This window comes from Syngnathoides biaculeatus, chromosome 15 (assembly GCF_019802595.1).
Source record: "Syngnathoides biaculeatus isolate LvHL_M chromosome 15, ASM1980259v1, whole genome shotgun sequence".
NCBI classification, from domain to species: domain Eukaryota; kingdom Metazoa; phylum Chordata; class Actinopteri; order Syngnathiformes; family Syngnathidae; genus Syngnathoides; species Syngnathoides biaculeatus.
In genome coordinates, this window is record NC_084654.1 from 23,130,386 (window position 1) to 23,155,738 (window position 25,353).

The 25,353-nt window shown below is 44.6% G+C and overlaps 1 protein-coding gene across 2 annotated transcripts in view; it reads left to right on the plus strand.

The window, feature by feature from the left end:
• Nucleotides 1–23,249, plus strand: part of fndc3ba (fibronectin type III domain containing 3Ba) — an 89,753-nt gene extending 66,504 nt beyond the window's left edge. For both annotated transcript variants that reach the window (XM_061844428.1, XM_061844429.1), the window contains exons 8-27: nt 171–229; nt 1,417–1,568; nt 1,664–1,723; nt 1,816–1,960; nt 2,033–2,086; nt 2,171–2,295; nt 3,173–3,347; nt 3,437–3,523; nt 4,840–4,975; nt 6,005–6,076; nt 6,218–6,336; nt 7,275–7,380; nt 8,667–8,839; nt 8,916–9,029; nt 9,982–10,131; nt 11,295–11,575; nt 14,527–14,748; nt 20,662–20,828; nt 20,905–21,032; nt 22,287–23,249. In XM_061844428.1, the coding sequence (XP_061700412.1) occupies nt 171–229; nt 1,417–1,568; nt 1,664–1,723; nt 1,816–1,960; nt 2,033–2,086; nt 2,171–2,295; nt 3,173–3,347; nt 3,437–3,523; nt 4,840–4,975; nt 6,005–6,076; nt 6,218–6,336; nt 7,275–7,380; nt 8,667–8,839; nt 8,916–9,029; nt 9,982–10,131; nt 11,295–11,575; nt 14,527–14,748; nt 20,662–20,828; nt 20,905–21,032; nt 22,287–22,634 (2,873 nt within the window). In that variant the 3' untranslated portion in view covers nt 22,635–23,249. The remainder of the gene's footprint in view (nt 1–170; nt 230–1,416; nt 1,569–1,663; nt 1,724–1,815; nt 1,961–2,032; nt 2,087–2,170; nt 2,296–3,172; nt 3,348–3,436; nt 3,524–4,839; nt 4,976–6,004; nt 6,077–6,217; nt 6,337–7,274; nt 7,381–8,666; nt 8,840–8,915; nt 9,030–9,981; nt 10,132–11,294; nt 11,576–14,526; nt 14,749–20,661; nt 20,829–20,904; nt 21,033–22,286) is intronic.
• Nucleotides 23,250–25,353: the final 2,104 nt, after the last annotated feature.

Below are 25,353 nucleotides of genomic sequence, written 5' to 3' on the forward strand. Positions count from 1 at the left end.
TAGCTAACGATTTATTTATAACTAGTCTTTTGGGGAGCTTTTTATTTTATTTTTAATTTATTTTTTTACATTGTGTTGTGAAGAAAAACACTTGCAACTTGTTTCGAATATGTCGTGGATTCTATCTTTTTATTTTTAAGTTAAATTTCTACATATTTTTCCTTCCACAGATCATGATTCAGAAACAAAACGTGTTCAAGACGTGCTGTCCACAATCGACAAACCACAGGTTGGTGCGCAGTCCGTGCACGCACACACGCATCCATCAACTCCTTGTGTTACGTGCCCCCCCCCCCCCCCCCATGTTTCCATCCTGTCTGGGAGGCTCACATTAAAATCAGATGTTAAAAAGCTGCTTGGTTATGGATTTGGACTTGCATTCTCGAAAGTGGCCACACGAGGGCAGCGTCCGCTCGCCCTTTCCCCACGAAAACATAGATGGGCAACTTCATAAGGGGGGGGGGGCAAAATTGTCACCCTCCTCACCAGATGGATGACAAAAAAAACAAACGATTCAAAGATCATTTTAAACCTGGTCAAAATATCTTTTTTTTTTTAATTGAACCAATATATCTTGCAGTATTTTAATATTTTTCATGCTTTAATGCATTCATTTATTTACTTTAAAGCTTTTTTTAAATGAGCCTCTTCACCAACAGAGTGTATGAAACAATCAAAATAAAATAACCATATAAAAATGGGAAATGCAACTTAAAACTCAACAAGTGTACTTGAGGAAAAACGTTTATACACCTCCCCAAACCACAGTTATATACTGTTTTATTTATACATTTTTATTTAATAATCAATGGGTCACTTGGCATTGTCAAACAATAATAATAATACTAATAATAATAATAACTTGACATCATACATGAATAGGCTTTGTATTTATTTCAATAAAAATACATTAAAATCACCATTGAAAGTATGAAATAAATTGTTCAACTTTTTGAATTTAGAAATATAAATTCTTTAATTAAATGGAAATGTTGGCTTCAAATTTATTTTATAAATGTATTATATTTATTAATGCGAGCACGAAACATTACCAGATTTTTTTTTTTTTTTTTTACAAGATGAAGCGATGGTGACCAGATGGTGTTGTCAAGTCAGCTGCCATCTAGTGGTGGGGTCCCCAAAGCTCACCTTTAAGTCAAATAATTTGTTTGTAACATAAAGCGCAAAAAAAAGTGTACCGTAACTTACAAGCCGTGAGTTTTTATTTCCCACAGCCGCTGTGCTAATTAGCGTTAGCACCACCGCACTAGCGTCAGCGCCGCCACGTGAGCGTTAGCTCTGCCTCGTTAGCGTTAGACTCTTTCTGTATAACAGGTGCGCTCTGTAGCCCGGGAATTTCGGTATATGGCGAGTAGAATTGTCCTTGAAGGCGTGCGTGTACCTTTTTGCTGTCAGGTGTCCAATCTGCAGGCCCGCGCCGTGCGTCTGTCTTGGGCGCCCCCCGCAGGCCTGGCGAGCAGGCACAGCAACGGCGTGCCCGTGTCGTGCTCGTACGAGCTGTCGCTCTCGGAAAAAGGCCGGGACGGCAAGTACCGCCTCATCTACAGGTCGGTCCCGGTTGACCTCTTTATCGCCGAAAGGTGACCTTGTTCACACGTCGGCGTGAAATCTTTTTTTTGTGTGTGTGTGTGTGTTCCGAAAGTGGCGAAGAAGTGGAATATCATCTCAAAGATCTCAGGCCAGCGACGGATTACCACGTGCGGTACGTTCCCCCGACCCGACCCGACCCGAGCGCGTTTGTCCCCAGTCTCTGCCTCGTTCCATTTTGCTTTTTTTTTTTTTTTTTTGCTCCAGCGTGTGCGCCACGTACAACTGCGTCCGGGGTTCGTGCTCGGAGGCCACCTCGTTCACCACCCACTGCGGCGTCAGCGTCCCCGACGTCCCGCAGGCCCCCAAGCTTTCCCACCGCACCAAAAGCACCCTCACTTTACAGTGGAAGGTAACCCGTCGAGCCGTCGGGTCCGACGTGATCTCTGCGAGTCTGACCCGTTTCTCGCCGGCCCCTTTCCAGCCGCCGGGCGACAACGGATCCAAAATCACAAACTACCTGCTCGAGTGGGACGAGGTGAGCCGCCGTCCGGAAGAATTAGCTTCCCCCGCGCGCTTGTCGTTAACAGTTTTTCGGCCTTCCTTGTTCCGCCCGATCCAGGGGAAGAAGAACAGCGTTTTCCGGGAATGTTACTTCGGCAGCCAGAGGCACTGTAAGCTGACGCGTTTGTTCCCCGCCTGCGCGTACACCTTCAGGGTGGCGGCGCACAACGACATCGGCGCAAGGTAACTCGCTCGCGTTCGGTGGGGAAACCACCAGGGGGCGGTGTAATATACATACGATATAGCTTTGCTTACCAAAGAAAGAATATCATCCTGTGAGTTTTTTGCCTGTCTGCATGTGTTGCATCACTGTTTGTCGCTTCACGGGTTAGGCTACGAGTGTTGTTAGCCCATCTGTGGTGTTTTGTGTTGTGTATTAGCGTTAAACTACAACACATTCACTCATAAGCCAAAACTGATTTGGTTGGATGTTTACTTTGACATTAAACTTCAACTTCAATTGATTTTTTTTTTTCCTCACAAAATTTGATTTAATTTGGGAAAATGCACTACTACTAAAATGTGATGAAATTCAAATTTTTCTATTTTTCTATCAAAGGTTATTTGTGCTATAACTAAATGGGGAAATATGCATATCTTTGATATAAATATACTGTTTTAGACTAATTTGACACGGGGCAAATTTATTTATTTAAACTGAACTGAACAGGAAAAAAAAGAATTTCAACTAAAATCTGGAAAATCTCAAGTTTTATTTGAATTTGACGATTTCACCACAATGAACAGAAAACGGCATCGTTCGTCAATTTTTACACGCAGCTACAGGTAATCAGAGTCATTTTAGCCAACTTTTCATGACAAGATGTACAGATACATTTTTTCAATGTATTTATTTTTGCCTGATGGACACCTTTGTTTTTAAAAACAAATTTTTTTTTTTTTTTTTTTTTTAATTCCAAACGAGAATTTTCTTAGCTGTACGTAATTTTTTGTCTTTTCCTGAAACTTCTTAACGAACGTCCACGAAGAGTCGCGCATAACCTCATTTTTATTTATTTTTTTGTTTTTTCTTCTTCTTTGTCCCCCCCCCCCCCTGCAGCGGCTTCAGCCCCGAGGCGGTGTTCTACACCATGGGCACGCTGCCCGCTCTGCCCCTGGCGCCGCGTCTGGTGCGGGCCGGCGTGTCCTGGGTGACCCTGGACTGGGGGCGACCCGAGGGCAGCCCCGGCGAGGAGCAGCTCAAATACACCCTGGAGATCCAGGAGGACAACAGCGTGAGTTACTCGCTCTTTCCTCGGGCCCGGCGCGGACGCGTACATGCTAAAGCGCAAATGCTAAGATGCTAATGGACCCCCCCCCGCAGGGAGCCGACTTTCACCCGAAGTACACTGGAGAAAACTTGACCTGTACTGTACAAGGCCTGAAGAGGAGCACGCAGTATAAATTCAGGGTGAGTCGCTTTGGCGTAGAGAAACTGCAAAATCGGACGGGGGGGGCGCCGGAACGTGACGCTCGTCACATCCATTTGACTCCTTAAAGTCTGAATTCTGCTCGACTATGCAACTAGACTATCGTTTGGGACTTTTTTTTTTTTTTAAGCAAATATATGATGTGCATGTATTTAAACTTTTTTTCCCCCTTTTTTTTTTTTTTAATTTGACAAATATGTTTGGTGTAACAAAATCTGACTTGATTTGTTGTTTCAGAAAAGTTATTTGCGCTAGCCGTGAAATTTAAGATAAAAAGAGAAAAGATTCAAAAATAGATAAAAACAAACATTTATCTAAAATACCGTAATTCCCAGACTACAGAGAGCGCACCTGGTTTATAAGCCTCGGTACACAGAAAGAGTATAATGCTAGCGCGGGGCTAGCGTTAGCATGGGGCTAGTGTTAGCGAGGGGCTAGCAGTAGCGCGGCACCAGCGTTAGCACACCTGGTTATAAGCCTTGGTACACAGGAAGAGTTTAACGCCAGCACGGGGCTAGTGTTAGCGCTGCGCTAGCATTTGCGCACCTGGTTATAAACCTCGGTACACAGAGTTTAACGCTAGCGCCGCATCACTGCATAAACCGCAGGGTTGAAAGTGTGTGGAAAAACATCGCGGCTTGTTGGCCGGAAATTACGGAACATATTGAGCGCATTTATATGCTTTAACAGAATTAACATTTTTCAGCAGATATTTTCATTTATTATGTAACAAACAGAAAAATAAATTTCGTTTAGGTGTATTTCCCCCTAAAATTGAGAACATTTTCATCATAATTTTGAAAAAAAAAAAAAAATCTTATCACCAATAGCGCATTTTAACTAAATTTGACGTTTTTCTTTGGAAAAAAAAAAAACAAAGTTTAATGAAACTTGATGGCTTTATTTGAACTGGAATAGATTTTTATCGTGAAAACGCGTGTATTTATTTCACTTACTGTAAGTGTTTATTTTGAATGTGTACTTTGTCTCGGCTCAAATCAAAGCTGTGTTTCTTTGCGTGTTGATATTTCGTACAGTTGTAGAAATGATACATTTTGGTCCATGTGCAAGTAGAATCAACAATAGTCGCGCTTTTTGTACATGCTAGCTGTTTTTTAGCCGCCATTTTGCTGTGAGCTCATTTCTGCAGTTCCACGCCTACAAGTTTGCCGGCCACGTGACGCGATCTCGCGCCGTCATCCGTCACGCACATTTCCTGCTCGCCGCGTCGCACTTTTTCCATTTTTTTTTTTTTTTTTTACCCACCTGACGGGTAACCTCTCGTTCCCCCCTCCAGCTGATCGCGTCCAACATGGAGGGCAAGAGCAGTCCCAGCGAGGTGCTGGTGTGCACCACCAATCCCGACAAGCCGGGACCGCCGTCCACGCCGTGCGTGGTGGCGACCACGCCCTACGCGCTCACCGTCACGTGGGGTGAGGCCCTCCTCCATTACGCTTGCATGGGGGTGGGGGGCGCACACATGCACACATCCCCCACTAGACACAATATTAGGTACACCCTCTACACACTCTTAATTGTCTATCAAGATAAGAATCTCTTTTATAAATGTAATTTTTTAATAAAGTTGAAATGTTTACCCTCGGTATGTTTTCATCGCTATCTATTGGCATTAAATTGTAATCATTTTCACATAAAAAAAAGAGAAAATTTTAATGTCATTTTGATTCTATTTTAGGAAAACCCGTTTCCATAATTTGCGTGAAATTCAACATTTTGATCTATTTTGAAATTTAAAAAATGTTCACCTCACAAAATTATTTCTGGACATTTTGGTTGACATTTATTACCAAAAATCGTTTCTTTAAAACAATAAATAAATAAATTAAAATTGCTAATACCAACTTGTAAAAAGTGTTCAAAACGGTAACTAGAATTTTAAATTAAGAATGATTAATATTGGTACTGTTTATTATTAATAGTAGTAGTATTGTTGTTGTTCTAATGAAATGAATGTAGAAAGTATAACAAAAAAATTAAAAGGTGAAAAAGTTATCCGAGATGGAGAAATTCTCCAATTTTGTCACTACATGTTGCAATATTTTATTTTATTATTTTGTTATTATTTATTTATTCATACGGGAAGCAGTTAATTAATGGCGGAGGAAAAAATATACAATTAAGTTTACTCCATCTTTCATTTGGCATCAAAGAGATGAATAAAACGCACTGAAAAGACAGTTTATTACATGAAAGAAACTGAAATTTGAAATGATTGATCATTTTATATATTTATGTTTTGCGAGCGGAACCCAAATATTTACAACGCGTGATGAGCGACAAAGAAGAAGCCAGGTGTACCTATTGTTCTGTCCCGCGATTTCCAAATCTCAACTGCAGCAAATATTAATGTGCCGCGCGTCACGTGAAATGAAATCGTGACCCCGGTTGCGTGTTCTTTGGTCTGACGTGGTTTTTCCTTCTTGCCGTTGCGGCCCCGTCAGATCCCCCGCAGGACAACGGCGGCTCCGAAGCGCTCACGTACTTGTTGGAGATCAGCGAGGGATGCACGGAAGGTACGCGGTCCCCCGTTGCCGTTTCCTTCTTCTTCTTCTCTGTGCGCCGTTGTCGTTTTTCGGCGCTTGTCTGCGTTGCAATTTCTCAAACGTCAGCGCGAACGGAAGCGAGACGCGCTGACGTGTGTCATGTGTGCGCAGCCGGCCAATGGGAGGTGGCGTACAGCGGGCCGGCCACCCAGTGCGTCTGCGAGCGCCTGGCACCGGGCAGCGTGTACTGCCTGCGGGTCTGCAGCATCACCACCGGCGGGCACAGTCAGGTACGCACTTATGAACGTTTGCTTTCTTTCTACAGCTCGCGCAGAATCCGAGACTTGTTGATGCCCCCCCCCCCCCCAAAAAAAAGAATAAAAATAAATTATTATAATTGCTCGTGCTCGTACTTTAAAGCAGAAACATGGACCCAAAACTCTTGACGCTAAACTTAGCTGTTCAAGTGGAAGGGCCCGACACATGTGAATTTTCTTTTTGAGGCCGATGCCAATTCTGATATTTGCTGGGCTAAAATTAAAAAATGGATTCTATTCAAATATACAGCGATGCCTCGATTTTCGATCACGATCCGTTCCAGAAAACGGTTCTCGAAGTGATTTGTTCGAAAACCAAATCCATGTTTCCCATTACAATGAATGGAAAAAGAAATAATGCGTTCCAAGCTTTTTAAAGCCTTTATTTTAGCTTTTCCTGACCATAAACTGCATAGTAGAAATACTTTTATCGTTTAAATCAGTCACTCACATTTGACGCGCGCGACCGTTCTCGCCGGTTCTGTTCGGTTCTGACCTGAAGTAAACCTTGCCTGGTGGCGCAGATGGTGAGTTTTAGACGGCGAATTGTTACCAGTTGAATTGTTAACATTGAAAAGTTACACGAAATACAACGATTTGAAAATGTGATCACTTTCAAATCCTGGTGGCGTATATTTACTTCCGTACTATCAGCAAATCCCAACCGCAAGTATCCACGTTCGCAACGTGTATATTCCTATTTTGAAGGGTTTGTCGCCATCTTGTGGCATCTTAGTGTTATTAAGAGTACCAAAATACACCTTAAAGCTGCCACTAGGTGAATTTTTCAGCAAATATCAGTGGATAGCACCCCCCCCCCAAAAAAAAAGGGGGGGAGCTGCAATTATTGCAATTATGTGTGGCTTTACTGTACTACTTTACGTAACTGTCTATGTTTGTTTCTCCTCAAGTGCACCGTTAGCGTTCCGGTGCGAACGTCCAGCGTGCCGCCCGGGCCCTGTCAGCCTCCGAGGATTGTGGGTAAAGCCAAACACAAGGAAGTGCAGTTAGAATGGGGTGAGTGGCCGCGCACACACACACACACACACACATGCGCACACACACACACTTTGGTTCAATCTGTTGATTATTTGTGATTTATTGCTGCGAGGCAGCTTAATCAGCCTTTGGCCGCCTGATGTGTTTTCCCGGGCTCGCGCTAATGGACCCTCTCGGTCAAAGCGCGCCCGACGCCTAATCGGGTCTTCATTTGAGAAAATCAAGCGCCGCAGTTTTCCCAGAATGCAACTCTGGGAAGCTCCGGTTTTAGCCGTTTTTTTTTTTTGTTTGTTTGTTTTTTTTTAAATCCGCCATCCCGAATTGCGGGTGACGGCGACCTTCGATGCGACCTTCGGTGCTCCTCCGCCTCGGTTTTGGCTCTGTCGGCGTGTGAGGTCGCGGGTTCGCTTTTGGTCGGGCAGGGTCCAGGCTGAGGGAAAATATGCGGCGTGGCCTGCGGGGGGCGCCTCGCACTCTGACGCCTTCCGAGCTGCTGACGGTGAAGCAAAAATACTTTGGTGTGCGCTGCAATGAGCTTATTGTAAGCTACTTATTTTTATATTTGTAATAATTTTGATGACATCTAATAATGCTAATAATCTAAAAGACATATCACATTAATTATATATATTATTGATTTGTTTGTTTGTTTTACCTTTTTCCATTCGGTCATTTTCTTTAAATGCCATTCCTCATGTTATTGGAGATGTCATTATTTACATTATTATTAGAGGAAAAAAAATCTCTTGTAAATTCTTCAATAGTTGTTTTACTTTCCTGTGTATATAATTATTTTCATGATATGCCTTTAGTTCTTGGTACAGGTTATAAATTGCAGGCTTTTTATTTTATTTTATTTTTCATTCAAGATCTAGAAGAATATTTAGACTTTTTTTTTTTTTTTAACTTTTTCCATCGAATTCTAGTTAATCATATTGGGAATTTTTTTGTCTAGTTTAAATCATATCCAACTTTTTTGAGCCCTGTCTAAGAAAATACACACTATGTAACAGTTTTTATGTAATTTTGTAGTTTTGCATTGAATTCCTTCAAGTCAGTCACACTTTTTATTAATGACATTTTGTCCAAGTCTTTTTGTACATATTTTTCAAAATTTATTTTGGTACCTTTTGTAATCTACAGGTGCCATGTAATATAACATCAGTATTTTAACGACAATCGATACATTCAGAGTTTGCACCCTGACAGAAGCGATGACCTTCGCCGGCTTACCGCTTTATTAGTCGTAGATATTGTTTACGTTTGTAAAGTTTGAAAAGTGTTTATTCGCGGGAAATGCGCAGAGTCGCCCAGCACGGAGGGGGCGAGCGAGCCGTTGGTGTTCAGCCTGGAGATGAGCGAGGACGACGCCCAGCCGGCCGAAGTGTTCCACGGGCCGGAGCTGCAGTGCACCGTGGGGAGTCTGCTCCCCGGCGCCACCTACAGCTTCCGCCTGAGGGCCGCCAACGAGGCCGGGGTGAGAAAGTTATTTGGGGGGAAAAGATGCTTTTTAAAAATTCATTTTTTTAAAATTCCCATGCATTTTATTTCAGTTTGGAGAGTACTCCGAGCCAACGTTGGTCACAACTGCAGCCGGTCCTCCTGGCCAGTGTGAGGCGCCGCTCATCGCTCTGACCAGCAACACTTGCGTGTCGCTTCACTGGGAGGTGAGAAACGTTTTTGGCGAGGAAGCTCAAGTCGGCGTTGTTGCTTCGATGCAAATGAGATTTGTATTTTTAGTTTTATTTTGTGGTGGGGGAGTGGTTTAAACGCAAGGTTGACAAAAAGTGCTTTGGTTGCCGTGGAAACTGCGCTCAGGAGTCCATTTTTGATCGACCTCAACCAAGGTCGTTAATGTTGTTTACGCTGACGCAAGCCAGCTTCCTCTTCGCTTTAATGGGAGCCATTTGCCTTACATCTTTTTAGGGACGCATCCATTTTGGACACACACACACACATATATATATATATATATATATATATTTTTTTTTTTTTATGACATTGCAAGGCATTGTTCTCATTTTTTACTCATACATATTTAGTACTGTTTAATAGACATTATTTTAAATATTGTGTGTGTGTGTGTGTATGTATATATATATATATATATATATATATATATTATATATATATATATTTTTTTTTTTTTACATTGCAGGCCATTGTTCTTATTTTTAATCGTACATATTTAGTACTTTTTAATAGAAAACATTTTAAATATTCGAAAGAATACATGAACATTTTCTATGATATAGAAATATTTTAAAGAAGTCATTACTTATTCCTGAGGGAAGATAATGAAGTATTATTAAATTTATTTAAAAAAAAAAAAGGAATCTGTATACTTGACATAAACTTGATGCTAGTCGGAAGATGTGAAAGTGAAATAATACCAGAAAACAACAATAGGGTACATATCCATCCATCTATATATTAATTGAAAATTCATTAGAATACAATAAATAAATAAAGCGTGAATATTTTCCCATATTTTATTTTAACAATAGAAAAATTACAAATAGATATACAAGGAATTTGTGCGGGTAAACACGCAAGCATGACTTTCGTAAATTTCTTGTGAGTGTAATAATCCACAATGTGTGTTTGCGTGCGTGTCAGAGTCCCGAAGGTTCTGGCGGCGACATCTCGGAGTATCGCCTGGAGTGGGGACGGGAGGACGAGCCCATGGAGATGATCTACTGCGGCTCGGCCACGCAGTGCGAAGTGTCCGACCTGGCGCCCGCCACCAGTTACTGCTGCAGGTTGCAGGTCAGACGGCGCCGCCGCGCAAGCCCGACAAATAAGTGCACGAGGAAGGAAGACGGGATGGAAGGGAGGAAGGACAGGAGAAAAGGAAGGCAGGAAGGAAGACGGGATGGAAGGACAGGAGAAAAGGAAGGAACGAAGGAAGGAAGATGGGATGGAAGGGAGGAAGGACAGGAGAAAAGGAAGGAAAGAAGGAAGGAAGGAAAGTAAAGACAGGATGGAAGGAGGAAGGACAGGAGAAAAGGAAGGCAGGAGAGAATGAAGGAAGGACCGTAAAGAAGAGGGGATGGAAAGACAGGAGGGAAGGAAGAAAAGTAAAGAAGACGGGATGGAAAGACAGGAGGGAAGGAAGAAAAGTAAAGAAGACGGGATGGAAGGTGGAAGGACAGGAGAAAAGGAAGGAAGGAAGGAAGATGGGATGGAAGGGAGGAAGGACAGGAGAAAAGGAAGGAAGGAAAGTAAAGAACCCGGGATGAAAGGCAGGAAGGACAGGAGAAAAGGAAGGAAGGAAGACAGGATGGAAGGGAGGAAGGAAGGAAAGTAAAGAACATGGGATGGAAGGGAGGAAGGACAGGAGAAAAGGAAGGCAGGAAGGAAGACAGGATGGAAGGACAGGAGAAAAGGAAGGAAGGAAGGAAGGAGGATGGGATGGAAGGGAGGAAGGACAGGAGAAAAGGAAGGAGAGAAGGAAGGAAGGAACGTAAAGAAGACGGGATGGAAGGCGGAAGGACAGGAGAAAAGGAAGGAAGGAAGGAAGGAAAGTAAAGAAGCCGGGATGAAAGGGAGGAAGGAAGACAGGATGGAAGGGAGGAAGGAAGGAAAGTAAAGAACACGGGATGGAAGGGAGGAAAGACGGGAGAAAAGGAAGGAAGGAAGGAAGGAAGGGTTAGGTTGCCGTGGCAATGCTGGATTAAAACCAGGACTCCTCATTTCGCTGTTAGCGCTAATGCTAACGTATAGAGTTTTACCACTCAGTATTGATGGGGCATGAGAGGGAGTCTGTTGGCTTCAAAGGGAGCGGTTGGCTGGTGTAAAAGTAGCAAGTTGGAGAGTTAAGTGGTCCTGATTATTTCCTGCATCTCCACAAGTGGTGACGCCCGACGGGATTTGCGCCACTGCTGGTTTGTTTCCAAAAGTAAGACGGCGGCGCTTCTCCCCCCGTTCAGGCTGTCAACCAGGCAGGGGCGGGGCCTCACAGCGAGCAGGTGGGCTTCCAGACGCCGGCGACCGTCCCCGACGCCGTCTCCTCGCTCGGCCTCCTGGACCCGCCGGCCTCCTCGGAGCCGGGCCGGTCGCGCTCCACTTGTCTGTTCCTCAAATGGGAGGAGCCAAACGCCAACGGGGCGGAAATCTCCTCGTACGTCATCTCCCTGGATGAGCGGACCGTCACGGTGGAGCCGGCGACCAGTCACCTGCTCAGCGGACTGCAGCCGGACAGCGAGTACCGGTACCGCTCGCTGCTTACTGCGGATAATTTCCCATTTCATTTTCTATTGTGCAAAATGCATGCATCCATTTTCTACCGTTTTTTGTTTTGTTTGTTTTTTTTTCCGCAACGCAACTCACTTTCAAACTCTTAAATGACGTGATCAGGGTGTGCGTACATATACACTCTCACCAAGGACTCTTTGGATTTGATTAACCAGCAAGTAAAGATCACATTATATAAATTATTTGAACCGTCTACATTGTGCCCGTGCGTGATAGAGCAGAAAGTAGATGGACGGATGGATTATTTCTATCTGGAAAGCGTCGGCCTCGCAGTTCTGAAGACCTGGGTTCAATCCCGGAGCCGCCTGTGTGGAGTTTGCACGTTCTCCCCGTGCCTGCGTGGCTTTTCTCCGGGTGGGCACTCTGGTTTCCTCCCACGTCCCACAAAAGTAATTGAACACTCTAAATTGCCCCTAGGTGTGATAGTGAGTGCCATTGGTTGTTTGTCTCTATGTGCGCTGTGAATGGCTGGCAACCAGTTCAGGGTGGACCCCGCCTCCTGCCTGTTGAAAGCTGGGATAGGCTCCCCGCAACCTTCGTGAGGATAAGCGGCAAAGAAAATGGGTGGATGGTTGTTGTTGGTGGTTGATAGAAGTAGTTGTTAGCAGTTACTGCACTAGCAATTTTTTTCAGATGTTAGTTATTGTTATCCATCCATCCATCCATTTTCTTAGCTGCTTATCCTCACAAGGGTTGCGGGGAGTGCTCGAGCTTATGGCAGCGCCTGTGTGGAGTTCACGTGGGTTTCCTCCCACATCCCAAAAACATGCATTAATTGCACACTCTAAATTGCCCCAAGGTGTGATTGTGGGTGCGGCTGTTTGTCTGTCTCGATGTGCCCTGCGATTGGCTGGCGACCAGTTTAGGGCGTACCCCGCCTCCTGGCTGTCGACAGCTGGGATAGGCTCCAGCACTCCCCGCGACCCTCTTGAGGATAAGCGGCTAAGAAAATGGATGGATGGATTATTTCTAGCAGTTCTGTTTATTTTTATGATGCAAGATTGCAGTTATCATGCACAGCTGGGCGAGAGAAGCCATTGCGTTAATGTTGCATTTTCCCTTTTTTTTTTTTTTTTTTTTTTACATGGCATATTTAAATCGATGCCATCGAGTGTCGCCTCACTTTTACACGGAACACAAATACATATTTAGGGACGAGCCAATATGGCAAGTGAATCCCAAGCGTAGGGAAGTCTGCTTGCAGTGGAGTTGAGGACAAGCCTGGGGGATTTTTCGGAGAAAATTCATTTGGAGCCTCTCATTGGCTAGTTAAGAAGTGTGTGAGTGTTTGGGGGGGGGGGGGGGGGGGTCAGTCAATAAACAACCACTCACCACCTGAATCCCAATTTGTTGTTGTTATCCATCTGGAAGCTATTCAGTTATTACCTGGACCCGTGTGCGTGTGCATGTGCGCATGTGTTTGTGTGCGTGTGTGCGCACCATGTTTTCATCCTCATCTTGTTTTTTTGTTCCCATGTCACTCTGCTCTTTTACGTAATAGCCGCCACCCCGGCGCAGCGCAACACTCTTTGTGTGCGCGCGAGCGTGTGAGTCATTCTTGTTTATTTACAGCAAGTGGATACTTGAAAATATTTTCATACGCGCGCCAATATGGGATTACCATCTGTGTTTTGGGCGGCGGTCACTGTCTATAAAGTGGTTGAAAGGTTAAGTGAGGTTAAAAATGGCTCAAGTGGTGTGCAAATAAAATTAGTCAATATGTTTAAAATTTGTTGTAATAAATATATACAAATATTAATTGATTTTAATTTTTTTTTGTAAAAAGTGCTTGTATTATTGGTTCATTTTATATTTTCATAGTTTCATATTATTTAGTCATTTGTCGCTAGCAAAAGTCTTCCTGTTATGCCAAATTCATAATGCATTTGAGAACAACTAGCGTTCATATCTGCGGTACAATACGTATACAGATATGCTATATTCCAACAACAATATTATTATGATGCTCCTGCACGCGCCGGCCGTCCGTCCGTGCAGATGCTCTCGTCGAGGCCGGACTGCGTGAATTTCAATCAAAGGTCAGAAAATGTTAGCCAGCGAACGGCACGTGCGCGCCTGACGCAAGCTAATCGCATCATAACAGCGTGCTGGGAGAATAACCTTAAAAAAAAAAAAAAAAGAAAATATGAAAGGACGGACGTGCTCGCGTGTGCGCCTGTGATCCGTTTCACGGTGCGCCGCGGCTTTGTCGTATCATGCGGGGTGACTGCGGCTTCCCGGACTTTGTGGATTGGGGTTATTGCAGGTGGTTTGATTTATTTGGATTGTGCGAGGAGATCAACGCAGCGATTTTTATTAACGACATAACACGTGCGTTGCAAACACACACACGGGGAGTATTTCTCAATGTTCTCTTTCCTGAGGTGTCTTGAGATATAAGTGATCTGATTTTTTTTCCTAGATCAGAGCTGTTGATATTGTAAAAATATGAGCTAAACAGCTAGCTAGCGGTGTACGGGTTAGCAGTAATGTGGTAAATATTGATCAATTCTTCAAAAGAGTGTTAGTTATAAATTGTCACTCCCAGTTAAAGTTGTCAAACTAAACATCAAACAAAGGGGATTACATATTTGTGTACTTAACGCAACAACGTAGCCTCTGCTAGCTTAATGCTATCGCTGCGAGCTTCATTCTATCGCATAATTGGAAATACCATAGTCGGGCCGGCAAGTCGCATCTGTGGCGGTGTTATAACCGTTTAAGTAACCTGTTTGAACACAAAAGGTGACCAAACACATGTAGAATGACAATCGCAATACTCAATATTTTTTTGGGGGGTGTGAGGGGAAGCCGTAATTTGTCAAATGATGAAAGAAAGAACATTTGCATTCTACTACGTACTTTGACTGACGTGTGTTTCTGCCCCCCCCCCCCCGTGGCTTTTAGCGTCCAGATCCAGGCGGTCAACGCCATCGGCCGCGGCCCGTCCTGCCCGCCGCTGCTGGTCAGGACGCGGCCCCTGCCCCCGGCCCCGCCCCCTCTGGAGTGCACCGCCGCCGGGCCCCAGAGCCTCAAGCTGAAGTGGGGCGAGAACGCCAGCAACGCCCGCTCCTCCCTGCTGGCCGACGACGTTTACTACACGCTGCAGATGGAGGACAAGAACCGCAGGTGAGTTCCGCGACCGCAAAAGCGGCTCGCTTGTTTCACGCGATTGATTTAAATTTCTCGCCCTGGAGCGGTCTCAATTTCCTAATTGAGATTAATGTAGTTTTAATAACAATACTATCCTCACAAGTACCAGTACTGGTTGCCATGGAAACAATCAATTATTCGTCCACGCAATTTAGAGTGTGGGATATGTGGGAGGAAACCGGACCGCCCATCCGGGGAAAACAGGGAAAACGCGCAAACTCCACACGTGTGGGGACGGGATTCGAACCCCGGTCCTCAGAACCGCGAGGCCGACGCTTTAACCAGTCTAACCACATCATTATTATTATGACATATAATACCTGAATTAAAATGGAAAAAAAAAAAACAATTTTGTGAAGAATTAAAGTACAGTTTACAAATATTTTAAAGTTGTTTACATGTAACGTAAAAAAATGACATTTAATATTTAAATCTAATACATAATTATATAATATATTATAAATGCAATTAACATTTCAAAATATTTAACATTTTAAAATATATACACTCACTACCCATAATGTCAACATCAGATTTTTTTTTATTTATTTTTTTTTTTGATGAAGTAAGTTTTAATTAACAGGTATTTAACAATATTTCTGTTTATTCTGCGATTATTTACCTACTTCGGTACTTGTTTGAAACATTTTCTCCATGAAGGGTAATAATTTTCCCCGCTGTTAGATCTCCCGAGTATTCTCGTGTAGGTTCTGGGCCTCCTCCGCCCCGCGCCCGTCAAATCGTCAGAACGTCGATACGAGACGGAAAAGCGCGCACGGAACCCGAGCGGCTCATTAGAGGCCCCGAGTGTGCGGGTGAGCGGCCGTGCGCATGTTAAGCGGATGTACCGCAGTGGAGTCACGTTGAGGCCCCGGCGAGGGAGGGGGTGGGGTGGGGTCGGGGGCAACGTCGGCGAGGACGAGTTCGTTTCTATAAATGCGCCTTGGGGACGGCGCTTGCGCAGAAATAACGAGGGGGAAACGAACCGCGGGTCGATGCTCGCCTCACTTCCTCTTTTGGAAGTGAACTCGCTCACTGTGGAGCAGTGGAGTGTTTTTTTTTTTTTGTTTTGTTTTTTTTAATTTTTATTTTAATTTTAATTGTGGAGCGTGGCATGGTACTCTGCAAATTCATTATGTAATTTAGTTTATTTTGATTGTGTAAGATGATAATAATGACAACAAGACCCAAGACCACTGAACAAAAGTTCTTGGGGGTAAAAACAAATATAATAAGACTTGGGGTCAACTGAATGATATGATGCAGAAATATCAAATAATTGCTGCTGTCAATGCCGAATCTCTTGCGCTTTATATTTCACCGTGGACTTATGCACTCCCACGTCCATCCAGCCATTTTCTTTGCCGCTTATCCTCACAAGGGTCGCGGGAGTGCCAGAGCCAATCCCAGCTGTCGACAGCCAGGAGGCGGGGCACACCCTAAACTGGTTGCCAGCCGATCGCAGGGCACATAGAGACAAACAGGCACACTCACAATCACACCTAGAGGCAATTTTTCCATCCATCCATTTTCCTAGCTGCTTATCCTCACGAGGGTCGCTGGGAGTGCCGGAGCCTATCCCAGCTGTCGACAGCCAGGAGGCGGGGTACACCCTAAACTGGTCGCCAGCCAAACGCAGGGCACATAGAGACAAACAGCCGCAGCCACAATCACACCTAGGGGCAATTTAGAGTGTCCAATTAATGTCGCATGTTTTTGGGATGTGGGAGGAAACCGGAGTGCTCACCTGGAGAAAAGCCACGTGAACATGCAAACTCCACACAGGCGGGTCCAGGATTGAACCCGGGACCTCAGAACTGCGAGGCCAACGCTTTCCCGATGTTCCACCCTAGAAATAATCTATCCGTACATTTTCTTCGCCGCTTATCCTCACGAGGGTTGCGGGGAGTGCCGGAGCCTATCCCAGCTGTCATCGGGCAGGAGGCGGGGCACACCCTAAACTGGTCGCCAGCCAAACGCAGGGCACATAGAGACAAACAGCCGCAGCCACAATCACACCTAGGGGCAATTTAATGTCGCATGTTTTTGGGATGTGGGAGGAAACCGGAGTGCCCACCCGGAGAAAAGCCACGCAGGCACGGGGAGAACATGCAAACTCCACGCAGGCAAGGCCGGGATCGAACCCGGGTCCTCAGAACTGTGAGGCAAACGCTTTACCAGCTGATTCACCGTGCCACCCCTGCACCTGCATTTTATTTTAATTTATGAGGGCTGGATTTTTCTGATTAATCCGCATATGTTTCCACGGAGTGCGGTATGAACGGGACAGAATTTTTGACAAGAAAATGAGCCTTTGCGAAATGGTTAGCAGTCGGGATTAGCATTAGCGCACACGCGATTATCATTTTCATCATCACTGCCCCAAATGTGCGCCCACAACAAACGTCCGTGCGGTAAACACGGACAGTGGCCAAAAGGTTCCGTGCGGCGCAAATATGCTTTTATTAATGCTTTTTAATTGCCTCCTGGCAGGCATTTTTCCATCCCCCCCCCCTTTTGCCCTCCAAATAGTCATAAAAAAATCATATTTGCACATCTTTCTAGTCAAAAACGTCTTTGAAGACAACCACAGGCCTGAGAATAAAATGAGCTCAATTAAATGACAATATTCGTGTTCTATTTGTTACTACAATGTTTTCAAAATGTACAATATTGCAGTGCGCATTATTTATGCATATGTCATTTTAGTACACCCCCCCCCCCATTTGCCTTTCTTCCAAAAGACTTTTATTGCCTTTGCGTTTTTCATCACTGAATAATTGGCTGCGGCACTCGCATCTTTCAAGCGAGCCTCGAAATAACGAGTCGGCGAAAAATGTACACAAACATATCGAATGGCCCGATGCAAATGGCGCAAATGTAATCTTCGTATTTTGGCGGACCACGTTTGATAACCTTCCTCCTTCCGACGGCCGCCTCGTGCATTTTTTATTCCTCTCATCGAATTCAAAGAAAATCTACTTGACTGCGAAATCCGATCCAAGAGCTGCGAGTCAAAAGATTGCAATAATTGATGACGATTAGAAATTTTTGGAGGGTTATTTGTTTCGGAATATGATTCTCAAACGGTGGCCTCCGCTCTAATCGATGCCAGACATCAAATAAAGTGGGGAAAAATCGAATGGAAAAAAAAAAAATAGATCTTATTTTATGTTATGAAAATATTTCACATTTATTTTTAGTTGTAACAATTAAATGCCTGGAGTGAAATAAGCTCCGCCCCTTTGTACTAGCTAACCCTAATCAAAATTCCGGCGAGGGAATTTTTCCGCTTGACTCTTTCGACGAGCGCAACGTATCTGGCCCCGCCTTCTCTCGGACTCTCATTGCTGGCCTTAAAGTGCCACCGTCATGAAATTCATGATTTTAAGTATGTTGTTAATGGAAAAAAAAAAAAAAAAAAAAAAGGCAGCCATCCGTTTTTTCACCACAAAACATGATTTTGACGTATATGACTTTTTGTCACTCCCGCCACGAAAATCCTCCCGAGGGATTTGTTTTCGAGAAGAAACAGGAAGTGATGTTAGTAGCAGACGCCCACTCAGGCGGTCTTGCATGTTTCTACTAGTTTTACCTGCTAGCCAAAATGCCGGCTCGTTGTATTGCTGGATATTGTTCGAACGCTCGGGAGGACGGATTCCCTCTTCATACTTTTCAAAAAGACCCGGTTCGTCGTGAAAAATGGACTGCACAGGTGCAAAGGACGAGAGCTTTGTGGGTTCCAAATGACAGGTAGATGTGTATACACTTACTAAAAAAAAAAAAAAATTGTTTGGGGGGGACATAATCCTCTCAAAATGTAACAAAAGCGTATCGATGTACCCGTCGGCGCACGGCTTCGGACGAGGGGCACGGCTTCGGCGGACGAGGCGCCGCCAAAGCCGTGACACGTAGGTTTGTATACAGCCACTAAAAAAAAAAATAATAGTTTGCGGGGGACGTAATCCTCTCAAAATGTAACAAAAGCGTATCGATGTACCCGTCGGCGCCCAGCACAGCTTCGGACGAGGGGCACGGCTTCTGCCGGGCTGGCTCATACATACTGTCTGTGAATCTGTGATCCGCATATCATCTAAATAAGCTTGCCGCATTAGTTAGTCGCACAGCGTGTTTTCAACGGCGAACGTCGCGGTGCGACGTAATGAACAGACTTCCGCAACTTTGCGCACGGATGACGCGCTCTCCGCTCATATTTAATTTTTCGTATGGACGTTGAAGCGAATGTTGCTTGTATTTTTCATGACAATATCTATTTTAGAACGTTAATAGGCGTGACACTTGACCTTTAAACATCCATCCACTTGATCATTTTTCTCATTTCCTTTGCGCTTGTGCCATCGCCATGGCGACGTGACCCAGACTAAAAGCCTCCCCGAGGTCAAAAATCCGCCCCTGAGATTGTTGCGGACAGAACTGCGTCCAAGATGGGAAGTCGTAAACCGTAACCAGCGTTCGGGTGTCCTCCGTTGCCCTCTCGCCAGCCGGAGTCGGCGTCGAGTCAAGACCTCGTTAAGCGTTAATGAAGCCGCGTTCGGCGGCGTTGACGGTGATTGATGGTTGCCAGATGACGCCGAGAGGTCGCATATTGGACGCTCATTTTCGTTTTAACACCTGACTTTGCGCGCGGGTGTGACATCGATGATTTCAAAGTCATCCCGCCGCCATCATTTCAACCTTCGCTCCGATGTGACCAAGCGAACGTCACTCGAATCATCTGCTAATGATTTTTTTCTTCTTTTTGTAGTATTTAGATGGGGAAAAAAATACACGCTGCACCTCAATTAATCAAATTATTGTTCATTCATGTGTCATATGAACTTAAGTTTCACTCAACTGTCGATTATTTTGCATTTTTAACTGGCGCACGGGCCTGCAAGGATCACAAAAAATAAATGCCGTGCCGAAAATATAGATTTTTCTAAATTGCTTGATAATATTAATTTAATCCTCATTATCTTTTTCATAAACGTCCATTATATTTAACTGTAAACATTAAATTTTTTACTAAATTCAGTTCCTTGCCAAACTTTGGTATTTTACAGTGTACAGGTGTATTTTTAATATTACACGATAGCGCCAAAAAAATGCATTTTAATGTCAATGATTGAATCTCTAAAGAAAAAAATATATAAATATAAACTGAATGTTTTATAAAGTGATTTAGTAGCAATAGTAAAGAATTGGCAGAGGGGTGTACATATTGCAGAAGGGAGCTAATAGCTATAAATCATCAAGAATAAAACAAATAAAATAAAATGCACTTGTCAGCAAAGTAGCTGCATACAAATCTCGTCAGGAGTTTTCTGCTTCCTTTGAAAACTCCTCACAACTCCTCTACTGCGATATTGCTGCTCCATATGATATGATTATCATAAAGCCAGCAGTCTCATATCCAAATAAACATGCGTTATATAATAAGATATGATACAGTGTGTTGCAAAGCTACAAGATGCAAAATATGAGACGCTTAGATATGACTTGGTGCGATAAAATAAATCGATATTGTACAATAAGATGGGATTTGATAAGTTAGGATATGATAAAAGGTGGAAGTGGACTCATGTATTTGCTGATTTCTGATGTATTAACAGGTGGAATGCCTCAAGGCTCAATGCCCTGCCCCCTTTATTTTGACAACAATAGACACCAGCATCAGCGCATATTTAATTATCTAAATGTTGGATCCTCACTTCAATGAGTTCTGCCGAAAGACTTGGGCCAATAAAAGACCGGCCACGTAAATCTTCAGACTTCAACCCGACAGAGCATGCGTTTTGCACGTGAAGCGAGTCACTGCCCCAAATCCGCTCGCCCATTTTCCGTGCCGCACGTCTTCTAATGCGGCGCTTGTCTCCCCCGTGTCGACAGGTTACTGACCGTCTACCGGGGCCCCAGCCACACCTACAAGGTCCAGCGACTGACGGAATCCAGCAGCTACACCTTCAGAATACAGGCCATCAGCGACGCCGGCGATGGCCCCTTCTCCAACACCCACACTTTCTGCACCACCAAGTCCGTGCCCCCCGCCCTCAAAGGTACCCCCAAGCACCAACCACCTCCCCACTCATTCACACGTGTACACACGACAATCCTGTTAATCCCCCCCCCCAGCTCCCAGGGTGCACCAGCTGGAAGGGAACATGTGCCAGATCACTTGGGAGACCGTCCCGCCCATGAGAGGGGACCCCATCAGCTACGTGCTGCAGGTTCTGGTGGGCCGCGAGTCCGAATACAAGCAGGTACGTGCACACGCGTACACAAGGCAATTGTAGTAGCCACGTAGTTCCCGGTTCACTATTTACAAATTCATTATTGTAATTTTATGCGCTTTTCGCAACGCCCTTTGACGCCACAAGATGGCGCCAAAGCCCGAGCCAGTAAGAAAGTAGTAGCTTTTGTCAAGCTTTTTGAATTTTGGGGAGTTTTTAAAGCAGAAGTTACCAGTGAGTCTTCACCGCATTTGTGTTTTTTCTCTGCTTCGTGGTCGTTAAAAAGCTACGCTAATAAACAATGGCGGCCCAGTTATTGCTTGACAATTGAGCATTGGACAATTCTGGTGCATATATTAATTTTTTTAAGTCAAACCTCCTTTTAGCCATTTTTAAGTGGAGTGTTTTTGATGATTTTTTTTTTCCCCTGAATATATTACTATATTAAGGTTACATTTTTTTACTGTTTCAGTTATTGACATTGTTTTTCTATATCTACATTTAAACGTTCCCATTTTATCTTTTTGTCTTTTTCATGCTTTAAAAAAAAAATCAGGAAGTACCAGACATCATTTTATTTTTACTTGTCAGAACTCTTGAGTACAATTTGTGGCTAGTTGGCCCACAAGATGGCGCCAAAGGAGTGTTCCGATACTAGACATGGTTGTGGCCTAACGCAGAAAAAACTGAGGATACGTTCCCATCCATCCTTCCATTTTCTTTGCCGCTTATCCTCACGGGGGTCTCGCGAGTGCCGGAGCCTCTCCCAGGTGTCAACGGGCTGGAGGCGGGGCACACCCTGAACCGGTCGCCAACCAATCGCAGGGCACAGAGACTAGATTATAGTTTTTTTTTCAATATGAAGTGGTTACGTGTATTTTAAGGAGCAAAAATAGAACCCCATGAAAGTTAATTTGATATGTAGTAATGACAGGAGGCAGGGCACACCCTGAACTGGTCGCCAGCCAGTTGCAGGGCACATAGAGACAAACAACCAATCGTTCTCACAATTACACCTAGGGGCAATTTAGAGTGTCCAATTAATGTTGCATGTTTTTGGGGATGAGGGAGGAAACCGGATTGCGCACCCGGAGAAAACCCACGCAGGCAGGAGGAGAACATGCTAACTCCACACAGGCGGGTCCGGGATCGAACCCGGGACCTCAGAAATGTGAGGCCAATGCTTTACCAGCGGATATGTTCCCCTTAAAAAAAAAAAAGCTATATAGCAAAAATATCTTGATTAATGATATCATTATTAATGAGTCGGGTCTCGTGCGGCAGGTGTTTAAGGGCGAGGAGAGCACCTTCCAGTTCTCGGGCCTGCAGGGCAACACGGACTACCGCTTCCGCGTGGGCGCCTGCCGCCGCTGCCAGGACTCGTGCCAGGAACTGTGCGGCCCGCTCAGCCCGTCGTCGCAGTTCACCATGCGGCGCCAGGAGCCGTCGGGGGCCGGGCCCGCGGGGGGGTCCTCGGGGGGCGGAGCCTGCGTCCCCTTCGTGGGCTCGGGCCGGGGCCCGGCGGCCAGCCTGATGTCGAGCGACGAGCGCTTCGCCGCCCTCATCGTCTTCGCCTTCGCCGGCCTCTCCATCCTCATCGCCTGCTTGCTGCAGTACTTCTTCATGAAGTGAGGGAATCTTTTTTCTTTATTTTCTTTTTCTTTTTCTTTTTTTTTTTTTTTTTTTTACAACAGGATAGAAAGAGAAAGCGAAACCCAAGAGAAACTTTTCTTATCACAGATCGTCGAGAAAGAAAAAAAAAAAACACTTGAGATGCTCTACTTCTTCTTCTTCTTCTTCTTCTTCAGGCTTTTTTTTTTCCCGTTCTACTTTTTTGTAGCCGATACGTACCTCTTCGCGGAGGGCGAGAAAACTCATCCACAAGCCTTAAAAAAAAAAAAAAAATATCTACGAGCAGTCACACAAACTGACTTGCACGGTTTATTATTATTGTTTTTTTTTAATCATTTCAATTCAAAGTTGTGTACAATTCCTGGTTGGTTGCCTTAAATTTTTTTTTTCTTTCATTTTTTAAATTTTTGTCGTTGGTTTGTTTGCTGCAGTCTTTATCCACTCAGCCATATTTGCAATGTAGGCATTCAAAGCTTTAGCCGCGCATATTGGATGATACACATATTTACACGCACACAATACACACACACACAATCGTGCGTCGACAAAGACTCAACCGGCGTCGTGCGCGCAAACTCGCTTTGCTTCTTAACGCTCGCCAAAGTGATGCAATCCACGTGTGATGTAAGATGCTGCTATCCTGTGATTTTTTTTTTTTTTTTTTTTTTTTTAGAATGGAAAACCAGTTATCTAATATAAATATGAAATAGAAATATATATATATATATATATATATGCACACACAAACACACACCTACATGCCAGAAATGTATTTGTATTTTTTAAATGAACAAATATCCACAGTCGCGTCGAAAGCGATGGCGTCGGCCGGGCCGGGCTCGACGCGCTGATTCTGAATCAGAACCCAGTCGGGGGCATTAAACTGGAGCCCAGCTTTTCCCGCCTCCTGCGGTGCCGTTTCGCGCCGCAGCGCCTTTCACCACGCAGACGTCCCGCAACATTTCCGCAGCGGAACTTCTGCCGTTTGGCCGCCTTTTTTTTTTTTTTAACTCCCACGAAAAGTCGGGGAATTCTACCGCATCTTTGTGGACTTTTCACACGGAGACACGGCATTCTCCTTCGCGCCTTTGCTTTCGACGCATCCGGGGCGGGAGTAGCGAGCGCACCTCTGTTTTCCGGAAATCGCCACGCCGACTCGCCGCTGAATAATTCCCGCTTGTGCGAAATGAACTTTAGCCGCTTTCACACGGAGATCCTGCAAAATTAGATGATCCTGGATTCAGCCGCCTTTTCCTTTCACACAGAACCCAGTGAACGAAATTCCCTTTTTTTTTTTTTTACGCAGCAATGTGAAAGGGCGGAAATCCTGCAAAGTTGCCACATCAGAGCCAAATAGACGTCTTTGCCTTCCACACAGAACCCGGTGAAGGCGGGATAAAACCGCGACAGTGCACTTTCGCACCGCTGCGATCACTCGATGCGACCGTGTATTTCGACACAACAGGGTGGGAGAAGTGTGAGTGACCGTTTTACACACGAGCGCAGTCCCGCCTCCATTACGGCTCTGGTACTACCTCGGAGGGCGAAAAAAAAAGTGTCAAGTGGACTCATGTGTCGCGTTGCTCTTCGCGCAGAACAGCGAACCGGGAAAAAAGCGGGCGAATTCCCATCTTTCCCGTCGGCGTTTCAAACGGTGATACGGCGCAATGACCAAAATAGCAGCAGAAACACACTTTCGACACGACGGCATTTGCGTTTACGGCTCTGTTACTACCTCGAAAAGGCGGAAAAAAACGCCGGGTGACCTCAAGTCGCCCTCTGGAAAATGGCGGGATACGCCCATTTTTTATATTCCACTTTTTTGCGTCGAGAATCCTGCAAAAAATTGTAGTAGCAGACAGACCTTGTGTATAAATCACGCGGATGGACGCCGGCCCAATTTGAACGTTACTCGTGAAGGCTGCCGATACCGAAAGCAAAAAAAAAAAAAAAAAAAAACAAGTCCTCCTCACCAGTAGTTGGCGCTACACAACGGCGGTCTGACATATCGAGAGGATTAGAAAGCAGCACATGCTCACAATTATCTATCTTAATTGGATTTGTACATCTGAAAAGTACAAGCGGTATCTGGGTATTTGTACTCTGTACCGTGCCGCGTGAAATTTGAAGTCCACCCCTTTTCCCGCCCCCCGCCCTCCATTTTGCCTAATTACCTTTTTGATGCCGCTTTTCAATCATGCGCCCGTCTTTTTTTTTTTTTTAATTCCCTCCCCCTCAACGGACACACAGGGCATTCTGAACACCCTCCCCTCGATGAAAACACAAAAGCCAAGGTACACAGCCCCCAAAGAAGGGTCCCCCCGACCCGTTTCAAAATGGAGTCTTGCACGTGAGGCCTGTAACGTACCTCAGGGAAATTTAAAAAGAAGAAGAGCACCCACTTCCTGTTTGTCGCCGCTGCCGCCGCTCGCCCTTCTCGTCTTCCTCGCCGCTTTTTTTTTTTTTTTTTGCGTTTTCGTCCTCTCGGGACGCTGTGCCTTGTCGTGTGGTTTACTCGCTCTAATATTTTATTTTTTTTTTTAATTTTGCCAAAGTCGATGGGAAAATGATGGTAGATTTTTTTTTTTTTAAGGGGGGGGGGTTTAGGTAGACTTTTTATTTATACTATATATTTGCATACAGTACTTTACAATGCCAATTACAGTGCAATCTTCATTTATTTATTGTTTAAAAAGATAAAGAGACAAGTGTAGTTATT